The 12,133-nt window shown below is 38.2% G+C and overlaps 1 protein-coding gene across 1 annotated transcript in view; it reads right to left on the bottom strand.

Moving 5' to 3' along the window:
- The window catches only part of SENP2 (SUMO1/sentrin/SMT3 specific peptidase 2), a 33,119-nt gene extending 21,299 nt beyond the window's left edge, over positions 1-11,820 (bottom strand). The window contains exons 1-6 of the mRNA XM_006884091.1: positions 11,507-11,820; positions 9,650-9,705; positions 6,327-6,460; positions 5,780-5,846; positions 3,585-3,675; positions 1,226-1,394 (exon numbers count right to left, since the gene is read on the bottom strand). Coding sequence (XP_006884153.1) covers positions 1,226-1,394; positions 3,585-3,675; positions 5,780-5,846; positions 6,327-6,460; positions 9,650-9,705; positions 11,507-11,607 — 618 coding nt within the window. The 5' untranslated portion in view covers positions 11,608-11,820. The remainder of the gene's footprint in view (positions 1-1,225; positions 1,395-3,584; positions 3,676-5,779; positions 5,847-6,326; positions 6,461-9,649; positions 9,706-11,506) is intronic.
- Positions 11,821-12,133: the final 313 nt, after the last annotated feature.

The raw sequence follows: 12,133 nt of genomic DNA, 5'->3' as shown, positions 1-12,133 counted from the left end.
CTTTTATAGTCTAAGCCAATGGACATCTTTTGGCTTTTATGTTCCTTGACCTTTCTTGAGCATCCTGTTGGCCATGACTGCCATGCCTTGTTGAATCACTTCTTCTGCCTTATCTTTAAATTTCTTCCTAACATAATTTCTATTTCTTCCTAACAGCAACACCAACATGTATAAACTGCCTAATTACACTAAAAAAATACCTCTGGAAGGATATAAAAAGGTAGCTTGTGCCTTTTGAATTTTGGCTATTGTTGTTGATTGCCATCGTGTCAAGCATGTTTCAGCAACCCTATGAACAAAAGGTCTGAAGCCTTTCTATAACTACTATCGTCATTTATCAAAGTTCATAAGAGTTTCTGGAGGCATGCTGTTTAGGAAGTGAATGCTGCTCCTTCTTCCAAATCTGTCTTAAACTGGGAGCTCCATCAAACACTGTCCACCATGGGTAACCATTATGGTATTTGACACCCCAATGGCACAGGGTTCAGCATTACAGCAACCCCAGGTTACTTCAGTACGGCATATAAGAGTGCAGTACCACTTAGAAGAATGTTCCTCCAAAATATAACAACCAACTTATAAACAAAGGCCCTCCTCAAGGTCTTGTTGACTCTGAACAAGAGGCTTAAATAAAAAACAACCAATATAGTATGTTTTTGTTGTTATGTGCCATTGAGTCGTCTGGGATGTATAGTGACCCTATATATAGCAGCTCCGAACCCTTCCCTGTCCTGAGCCAGTATCACTAATTCTGACACACCCCATTGCCCCAGATACTGTATCAATCCACCTCCTCAGGGGTCTTCCTCTCCTGCGCTGTCCCTCCACCCTTCCAAGTATGATGTCCTTCTTCAAGGACCAGTCTCTCCTGGCCTTGTGCCTAAGGTATGTGAGATGGAGCTTCAAAATCCTAGCCTCCTAGAAGACTTGGTTTTACCCTCTCCAAGACAGACCAATATGTTTTCTTGGCAGACCAGGGTATGTTCAAGACTCTCTCCAGCACAACTCAAAGGCATCGATTCTTCTTCTGTCATCCTTAGTCATTGTCCAGCTCTCTGAAGCATAACAAATAATTGAGAAGACTATAGCCTGGATTAGGTGTATCTTTGTCTCTAAACTGGCATTGTGCTTTTCAGCACTCTGGAGAAGTCCATGACAGCAGATAGTACACAAATATTTTTTCCAAAAGAATAGTAATAGTAAAATATCTTTTAAAAAATCTTACCTCTTCCACAGTACAATGGGGACGCCTCACACCCTTGCCACTGTCTTCAGAAGTCATTTCTGTTATTGATTGCTCCTGATGTTTCCACATTAAGGGACTCTCTGGATTGCCTCTGCTATGGCGGCGGCCACTTGGTCTTCTATTAGAGGATTCAGAATTTAAAGTAAAACTGAGAGAAAATAAAACAAAAGCCAGCATCAACAAAGTGCTGGAATTCAAGCTTCTATACTGTAAAGAGATTAAACTGGGTAGTAGCCCAAGGATAAGCTTCTCTTCTTGCCAGTTGGACAACAACCCCTTTCAGAAGTTTGTTCCAACCACAGGTCTGAAGGCACTCCAGGTTTGAAAGCCTCTGTCTTCTTCCATATACCCAACTTCCTAACTTCAATTCCACATTTAACTCCCATATTACACAGAAGCCTCTCTAGTACTTTGCTTTCCTTTTAGTCACTTTGCCCCACTAGAATCAATTATTGGTGTGATTATTTGTTTAACGTCTATATCCTTTCACAACCTTTCACCACCCTGGAACCTACTTTTTCAATCATTGGGACACAGTGACATCTTGCCTCATTTTGGAAAAAAAAAAACAGCACAACTTCACTTATGTCTCATTGCCATCAAGGAAATGACTCATGACTGATCCTCCAGTGGATTTTTAAAGGATTTATATCACACAGGCAGAGGCATGCCCATCTTTTCCCCAGGAGCTCCTGGTGGATTTGAACCAGCAGAGAGGCCTGACCTTTGGGTTAGCAGAGCAATGCCCTACAGATCACACTACCAAAGTCTCTTTTTTTAAAAAAAAAAAACAAAAACCTTACATCAGGTGACTCAAATCAAGAGTAACTATCAAAGATAACTAGTAAAACATGTATAAGGATCCAAGGGGGGCATGGGGCTGTAGAGGGGTGAGGATGGGCAGGGGGGTTATCACAAGGTCGCACAATCTGATGGGAAAGATCTGGTGTAAAAACAATGTATACAAACTTTGTAAGTAAATCAGTATAAAATTAAAATTTTCTTAAAAGAGTAGCTATCAAAATTAAATTTTTTATGGGATATTTTACAAAAGAAATGTTATATATATACTCCTCAGAAATAAGAGTGCTATTAAAGACAATGAAAATATTAAGAACAGTTCCGAATGGAGATCAAAGAAACATGAAAATTAAATGCAATGCATAATTCTACATTGGACCTTGGATCAGGGGAAAAACTAACTACAACAGAGAAATATGAATAAGACCTATCAATTAGAGTGCAGCTCTGATGGCCTAATCTGTAGAGATTTGTGCTGTTAAATCAGAGGCAATGCCTCTCTGGCAGTTCAAACCCAACAGAGACTCTGCAGAAGAATGGGCATTTATCTCCCATGCAATTTACAGCCTCTGAATACTCACCAGAGGGTCAGTTATCAGTCAGCTCCAAATGGGTGGCAATAATTGACAGTTTTATCAATTAGATGATAGTACTGATATTAATGTTAAATTCCTGATTTTGAAAATTCTTACTTTGGTAATGTATAGATATGTAAATGTAAAAGAATGCCTTCATTCTTAAAAAACAAACACACTTAAGTACTTAGGGTAATCAAGGATGAACCTAAGACTTATTCCCAAATGGTTCAGTAAGAAAAAAAGGTATATATGACAGAGAATGACAAAGAAAATGACAAAGCAAATGTGACAAAATAACAACAATTAGTTAATATGGATGAAGGGTATTTACCCAAAAGAGAACTTCAAATCATGAAATTTGCAAAACATGTAAAATAAAACCTAACTGAAAAGAAAAAAGGACAAATTTATACTTATAGTAGAAAATTTACTTTAAACTTGGCAATCAAAAAAGGGAGAGAGAAGACCTGAAAAAACATTATCACATTTTCAGCCAACTTGACCTAACTGGTATTTATAGAACACGCCTCCAAACACATTCTGTACATGGAGCACCACCCAGATAAGACTGTATTCCAGGCCACAAAACAAGCCTTTATAAATTGAAAATAATATCTTTTCCCTGGAATAGACTTCAGTACAGTAGAGATTATAAGAGGTGCAGGACTGGGCAGGGTTTAGTTCTGCTGTACATAGAATCACAATGAGTTGGAGGTCACTGAAATCCTACTTTCCTGTGTCATATTATACTTTAAAAAGAAAAAGCTTGTAAGAAAGTGCGATAGGAACACAATATGATCCAAAAAGTAATACATAACTGACTTCAAGTCTCTCCCTAGCTGTGTGCCAGAATACTTACTTCACAGGATTATATAATAAAGCAAAAGTAAAGGCCTATCAAATGTGAGTGCCTTACAAGTGTTAAGGTTCCAATTACCAAAAAGGAATTTAACACTTACCCAAAAGAAGGTAGGACTCTGCGTGGCTGGTCTCGGGTTACTGTCACTCTGATCTTTGGATAGTCGCTTATTCCATTAGGAGACTTATTACCTAGGTTTTTTAAAAAGACATTTGTAATTGTGAAAAAGCCCAAAAGCCTGGAAGAAATTGAACTATAGAAGCCTAAGTGTCTCCCTTTTTCAAATTCTATTACTATACAGAATAAAATCAACAGATTTTGTGAAAGTTAAGGAAGGAAACAGTCCTTGGTTCACCTTTGATAACAGACAGGCAATAACAGGATTCAGAGTCAAACTCTCGTTTTTGTTGGTGCTGACACAAACCCATAAAGGACCTTTATGTGTCAAATATTCTGTAATCTAATCAATTTGAGCAAAGTGTTTGATTTTACTTTCTTCTTCACAAGAAAAACAACTACCAGGTTTTTTCTTAAGCAGTTAAAAATAAAAGCCAGTTTACTGGAAAGTTACTACATTTCACTGAAAACTTTCAACAGTTTTGAGGTGACCACTCTAACTGTAGGGAATTCTAGTGGCTTTAGTGGCTTAGTGGTAACAAAGTGAGCTGTCAACCTGAAGGCACTTAGTTCAATTCCACCAGACGCTCCATGAAAGGAAGATGGGCAATATCCTCCAGTGAGATTAAGTAATGGGTTGATTCTGACTCTATGGTACATAAAAGTAACAACGATAATTTTTTTAAAAGTGTAAGGAGACTGTTATCAGTCCCATCTGTGCCAGAGCAGGGATTAGAAAGGATAAACAGTTTATCAATTTGGAGTTCCTTTACCTCAACAGCAAGAAAACAAAATTCCTTACCACTGGACCAACAATCAATACATGACAGATGGAGAAAAGATTGAAATTGCCAATGATTTCATTTGACTTGGATCCACAATCAACATCCATGGTAACAGCAGTCAAGAAAGCAAAAGATGTGTCATACTGGAAAAATCTGCTGTCAAGGATATGTCTAAAGTGCTAACAAGCAAGGATATCAGTTTAAAGAGTAAAGTGCACTTGATCCAAGCCATGGTATTTCAGTTGTTTCCTATACATCTAAAAGTTGGACAATGAATAAAGATGCCTGAAGCAGAATCAATACCTTTGAATTGTGATCTTTGTAAAGAATACTGAATATATGCTACTGAGTCAGATTCTATTCACAGCTGACCCTCCAAGGGTTTTTCAGAAACAGTAAATTGCACTGGGAAGAGACTATCCATCTTTCTCTTTTGGAGCAGCTAAAAGATTTGAACCATGTGCCTTTGGGTTGGCAGTGCAGCTCCTTACCACCAAGCCACCAGAGAAGCACTACTCTTAACATTTTTATCACTTCCTTAGTTTCTTCCTCATTGATCTTTTAACCAACAACTGCTATACAAGCTCATTTTCTGTAACTTCTTAAACTGTTTAAGCTCATCTGTGTCGTAAAGACCATAATAACTGCACTCCAGTTTCAAGGTCTAGGATGACTGAGAATGGTGAAATCTTCCTCTCTTTCAAGGTCTAGGATGACTGAGAATGGTGAATCTTCCTCTCACATACTCTAGGTGTGTTAATAGGAGGAACTTATGTCTGGAAAAGGACACTATGGACAGAAAAGTATAGTCAGCAAAGGAGAAGGCGGCCCTCAATGAGATGGACGAAGGAAGCCCTCAATGAGATGGACGAAGGAAGCCCTCAATGAGATGGACGATACAATGACTGCAACAGATAGCGCAGGATTGGGCAAAGTTTCATTCTGTGGTCAAAGGGTAAGTATGAGTTGAAGCCGGCTTGACAGCACTTAGCAATAAGAAGGATAATATGGAGGTTTCTAACGCATAATGCTGTGTGAACTGTGGACTTGTGGTTGCTCCCAAACTAAATAACAAGCTCTATTATTTTGTTTTCCTTGATAACTTAGCACAGTGCCTTGCACAAAGTATCCCTGAATATGCTGGGGGTTTTCTGGTGGGTTTCTTTTTAAAGGAACAAACTCTGATATAAGTCAAATTAAGAGCAATTGTAAATACAGTAAGCTTAAATACAACAATTCTGAAGGAAACTCATTTGCTTTTTTGAATGGTAGTATTAATATGTTTGTTCTCATCTCAATCCTAAATCAGTGTTCTCTTTTTATAATCTCAAATCTCAGGAAATAAGGGGCAGAAGGAGAGACAGACAAGCAAAAGTATTTCTGACCACCTCACCCAGTTTCAGCATGTTGTTCCAGGATCCAGAACGTGTCAGTTCACAGGGTGAAGAGTTTGAAAATACCTTAAAACCAAAAAGAATCACCTTTGTAAATTTTGTAATTTAAGTATGTCATTAAAAAAAAAACAAACAAAAAACAACCACCACCACCACCCAGAGCATTCTTATGTTTATCTAAGCTGAGAAAACAGAAAAGATATCATTATTAAGAGCAAGGTTTGTCTATACTCACAAAATGATATTAACAATTCCAAGTTCTTCGCACACACTTAAGGAAAGCTGATGCATTAAACATAAGGCTCTTTATAAATAAGTACTTTTCTAAATGTTTAATTTCTTGACCTTTATCAAGACTATAATGATATGAACTTTAGAAAGAAGTCATTCTACATATTAATTCCTAAAAAAAGGTAATATTTCTACAATTCTACTTTTTTCTTTTTATTAATTTTATGAAAGTTTACAGAGACTTAGGGTTTCCAGTCATTCATCCACAATTCTACTTTAATGATTAAATACAAGCAGAGCCCTATCTCCACTGACCTCTCCTGAAGGGGCCACATTCCGTGTTCCATTACAAGCAGAAGTTGCCATGGGCTTTGTAGTTATCTGGAATGGGAATCCAAACAAGCTGGCAGCATTGTAGAGACTGTTTCTGACTTGGTGAATAAAGCAATCTAGAAAGTGGTTACAAAATATAAATACTTTAAAAAAAAAAGAGATATTACATATCAGATTCTCTTAATTTTTATTCTAAGTTCTACTTTCCATCATTGAGATAGAAATGTATCTAACAAGATAATTCTTTAAAGCTGGATAACTGGAATTCCAGAATTTTCATTTTTGTTTTGACTATTATCACCTCAGTAGATCACATGCTGATTGGTTTCCCTCCACTCCTAAAAAAGCCTGAAACAGCCATTAAATAATATTTGTCAGAGAGACAGGAACATAACCAGACAACCAGAAGGATTTGGCAGCTAACAAAAAAGTCAGACGTTCAAATCCACCAGTGAGACAGATGAGATAATCTACTTTACAACGTTGGAAATACAGACTTGCTATGAAATCAACTCAAAGCCGTGGTTTTGTTTGCATTAGTATATCCCAGTAAGGAAGAGGGTAAATTAATAAAGTACAAGACAAGGCTCTTAATCAAGTGTGATAAAATAATGTCATCTCTCCACTGCAGAAGGTGTGTTAGAAGATGTCAGATTTACACCACACTATCATAAACAAGATGGTAATGTACTACAAGGGCAAGAGAAAGATTTCAGCACTATACCCTCCTTCTTACTCCTTAAATCTCTGGTTAAAGCTTCCTACTTTTTCCTTTCTATTTTCTTTTTTTAAATTTTTTCCCCCTTTCTATTTCCTAATTAAGGGTATTCTAAAGCACTCTTTAGGGAGCTCTGTGGGCTGCACGTTTTCAGTGGTTTGAAACCACCATCCCCTCCATGGGAAAAAGTTTCCTCCCATTAAGATTTATGGAACTGGAAACCTAATAAGAGTGTCCCTAAGTCAGCAAGGACTTGAAGATAGTGATTTATTGCCTATAATGCACTGGCCTTTGCAAAATCTTCTCTAAGGGGAAAAAATGGCCTAAAAATGGTGGTTTTGAGCAATAAGCATTCAACAATATATTAAAATATCTATTTCCCAGAATGTGAAATATTTTGTTACCAAAGAATAGCTAAAAGTATCAAAGTTTATAAATAATTTGTTTCTCATTTTAGGAATTAAAGAGAATTACAGTACAGATTATTCCTCTAATGATATTTCACCCTCTCCCTAACAATCTCCTGTGCTCTTTTTAGTGGGTGGGAAAAGGACTGGTACCTAAAACAAACTGCCAGTTAAAAGTCTTGAGAGCAAGAGGTATTCTATAGAGCATAATAATTGCTAGCCATTAAAAAAGTAATGTTTACTTTCTTAGACATTTTGTCAAAATCTAGGTATTCCCTGAGATTATGTAAAAAAAACACAAACATTACACTTATCAAAGGAGGAAGGGAACAAGCGAAGAAGGCAGGTTTGCCTCCAGTGTAAAATGAGGATGTTGTTGGTTGGTAGGTACCATCAAGTCAACTGTGACTCACAGTGAGCTCATTATGTGCAGGGAAGAACACAGGGTTTTCAAGGTTGTATGACCTTTCAGAAGCAGGTCACCATGTTTCTCTTGCTAGGTGCCTCTTGGGAAATTGAATCACCAACCTTTTTACTGGTAGAACAGCACTTAACTACTCATGCCAATGAGGAATATAAAGCAGGTTCAGACCATCTTATTATTTTCCTAAGACTAGACTAAGTTAAATCTCCTTTCACCTGTAATCATGAGTCTGGGATTCTAAGGTTCTCTTTTCTCTTCGTCTTGCTTTTTATTTTCTCAAAAGAAATCCTTAGAGCTCTACTGTTCGGTATAGTAGCCAGGAGACACATATGGTCTCGCAGTTTTTCAAATTTGTACAACTTGTCCATCTGTTGTCCCCTGTGCCTGAATTAGTTTTTTTCCCTCCTGCTGTCTGTTGATATCCTATGCATCTTTCAAGACTCATCTCACAAGTTAACTATGGATCTAACATTTACTGAGACTCTCAAACAGTTGAAAATTGAAGAACATTTTGTTAATCTTTCTTACTTCATCTATTATATCCTTCATGCCATATGATGTTTTTACATGCTTGCATTATACTCCTTTAATATAATCATGTACCCCTACAACTGTAAACCAGAAAGTCAGTTAAGGTCCTTAAAAATAAAGCCTCCCATTTAAATTGGTTTTGTACTTCTTCTAGAATCTAACATACTCTTATCCTTAAGACATGTTCAGTAAGTATTTATTCCATTTAAAGGAAATATTAACACTATTTGCTCTTAGTTACTATATCTGAAGGCAGACTCAAATTTATAGTCATTTTTGGAAAAAAAGTAATATACTATTACAATGTTCCATTGTCCTTTTCCCCTTTATTCTAACATAATTTTTTTAATTGTGATAAACACACATAAAATTTTTCCTTTTTTTTCACATAAAATTTTTCATCTTAACCATCTGCAAGTTTACAACATTAACAATATTCGCAATATTGTGCAACCATCGGTACTATTTGTTTCCAAAACTTTCCATCACCCTCTGTGCATGTTAAACAGTAACTCCCTTTTCTCTCCTTTTCTAGTCCATGGTAATCACTTTCTGTTTTTATATATCTGTCTATTCTAGATATTCCATATAATATGTCCTTTTGTGTCTGCTTTAATTCACTTAGCATAATGGTTTCAAGGTTCATCCATGTCACAGCTTGTATTAGAATTGAATTCTTTTTAACTCTAATTTAGTTTTTATTATTTACCAAATCTTATCTACCTTTCCCTATGAGAAAGTATAAGACTTCTGACAATACAATAGCTGTTTTTCACTCAGAAGTTTGAAATAAATCATTCTCTTTTTATAACATTTCACCCTCCAAAGTAAAAAGCATCCTTCCTTTATAGGAAGATTTAAAATTTAAAAATAAATATCTGGAGGGGCTCTGGTGGCCTAGTGGCAAGAAGCTGTACTGCAATCCCAGAGGTATACAGTTCAAATCCACCAGATGCTCTGCCAGAGGAGGGACAATTTCCTCCTGTACCAGTCAGATCTGATTTGACGGTACATGCACGCGCGCGCGCGCACACACACACACACACAATAAAATAAATAAATATCTGACATATGTAAGCTCAACCCAGTCTCTGGTAACAATGTTTATTTCTAGAAAAGATAATTCAGTAGATAACAGATAGAAAAGACATTTCATTCATTTTCAATTTTGTTCCAAGTATATATTTTTATTAGAAAAATAATTTTTAAAATGAATATTCAGTACCTAATCTTGGTCTTTTGGCTGGTATTTCATCAGTGTCCACTGTGGGAAACAGACTGCTGAAAAGAGAATCAGGCAGAAAAAAAAATATATACATATATGCATACATATATATGCAAGCATTCATTTCTTTAAGTAACATACAACACACTCTCTTCCATCCATTTTATCATGAGATCCAACTGATGTTTTAGAAGAGAATACATTGCTATGTTGCTAAATGCCATCTAATCAATTTTGCCTAATGGAGACACCAGCAGGGCTTTAGTATTTTAGGACTTAATGTTACTATTCCTAGAGACTCAAAACTCCCAACCACATAATACGCAATCAAGCTGAGATACAAACTTGAAACAGGTCATACCTAAACCTAGGTAAGAACCCAGAACTAGTATCTTCTCTTTTTCTCTCCAGAAAACATTTTAAAATTAAGCAACTTCTTTTTGAAAGATAACCTAAGAGAAAGCTATCTTCTACTTCAGATGATAAATACAATCAATCTTCAAAGGTAATTCTTAGCCAGAAAAGGATGTTTTTAACTACTGTTATCACAGAAACTTTATTATAGGGGTAATCAAAGCATGCAAACTCAGACACATTTTTTAACATATTCTCTAAGAACGTTTCTAATACTATTAAAGGTTCAATCCAGAAGATACCAATCACTTCCTAACTTTAAACATCCCAACAAGCCCTTTTGAATTCTTTTTGATGGAAATATAGCTTATGCTGAGAACAACTGTTTCAGAGCAAGGCTATGAGTACTTTGGAGGTAAAGAACAGAATTTCGATCTTCAAGCCACTGTTCTGACTAGCAGGGATTAAACTGAAGAAAGATGAGCGGAAATGAACATCTTTCTTAGATAATACCTTTGGGCCATACTATGCCCCAGATATAAAAAAAGCCTTGAGGGTAAACAATTTCTACTCTTTTACTTTTTAAGCATATTAAGCACTTTACAACATGATCTTAAACAAACCTTCCATCAATATGGAGAAGGGGATGGAATTTGGCCAGGAGCCAACTGCATCCATGACCTGCACTGTCAGACTCCTGTATTCATTGTCTGATCTCTCAGCTCCCTCAAGTCACTATTGCCCCCCACACACTTTCTATCACTAAAAGTTGTGGAAGGAGCGGATATAGAATTTGTGAGTTCATTTTCTAGAAAAACTGTTAAGAGAGGGACCACTGCAAGGAGGAGATGCTAAATAATAACAGTTTTGGGGTTCCCTGCAGACTAGTAATCTTTCTAAAGAAAAGCATTTTAAAAAATTTATAAAAGAAAAAAAAATTTATAAAATGAAGCATCCAATTTCCTGTCTCATACACTCATCCTAAAGCGTATAACCACTCCAACATGGGCCACGCACAGTGTTTGACACTCTCTCCGAAAAAGGCAGCTCCTGTCTCTCTGAACAAGCCATGAATCTCACTTCTCTGCAACTACCATTATGGTCAGAACTCTTCGGGTTGTCTTTTGTCATCAGTAAACGGCAAGGATAGCATTCCATCAATGTTTAGTTTTCAGCATAAAGGTAGTAAAATACGACAAAGTCTGATTGCTCAGTAAATAGCTTAGACTCTGACAACATTAAAGAGCCTTTTGCTATCACCAGCCCCTTGAAAGTCTATTTCTCCCAGGCTGTTTCCTTGATCAGAAGCTGCATCCTCCCAGCGTCGAGGGAGTGGCGTCACCAGGATACCCGCGACCTGCACAGATTCTCAGTCCAGTGACCCAGTTCGGGAGGGCACAGCGGGTCGGACAGGATCGGGGCGATCCCGGCTAGGAACCCGGGGAGTGGTGAGGGGTGTGGTACAGCCAGGCCTAGCTGGTGTTCAGCCTCCTCTGGACTCACCTGTTCGAGCGTCGCCTCTTCAGGACCGCCCGGGGAGGGGGCACCGGCCGGTCACAAAAACGGAAAATGGTGCCGAGAATTCTAACCAGCCATTTGTACATACCAGGCCCGAGCAGCAGCGGCGGCCGACACACCCCGAGACGCAACCCCCAGAGCTGTCGCCGCCGCTGCCGCCTTCACTGCCTCGGCCACAACCACCAAGGCACAGTCGCTGACTTGTGACGTAATACGACGGCTCACAGATAAAACGTCTCCAGGCCTGGAGGAAGCCCCAGCCTGCCACCGCTCCCGACGTCACCTCCTCCCGCCCGACCGGAAAGGAGCCTGCCCCAGGGCTGGAGCCCCGCCTCCAGAGCCTAGCAACAAAAACGCCGGTGGGCGGGTCCTCATCCAATCGTTAGTGAGCTTGGGAAGACTGTGGGCGGGGTTTTATTTCTGGTGGAGCCAGTCGCGAGACCGGACGCAGGACAAGGCCCACAGGCTACACGTGAGGGCGTGTACGCCGGGGAAGGCGCTCCCTGCTGCCGGAAACACAGTTAAGATGAGCTCAGTAAATGTTACGTGTATAAAATAACAGTTGTTTTTAGGTGCAGACAAATCACTGCCGACTCTTAGCACCTTATCTCT

This window comes from Elephantulus edwardii, unplaced genomic scaffold, assembly GCF_000299155.1.
Source record: "Elephantulus edwardii isolate Elephantulus edwardi_28Jun2011 unplaced genomic scaffold, EleEdw1.0 scaffold00031, whole genome shotgun sequence".
Lineage (NCBI taxonomy): Eukaryota > Metazoa > Chordata > Mammalia > Macroscelidea > Macroscelididae > Elephantulus > Elephantulus edwardii.
This window is presented reverse-complemented; position numbering and strand designations above follow the sequence as displayed.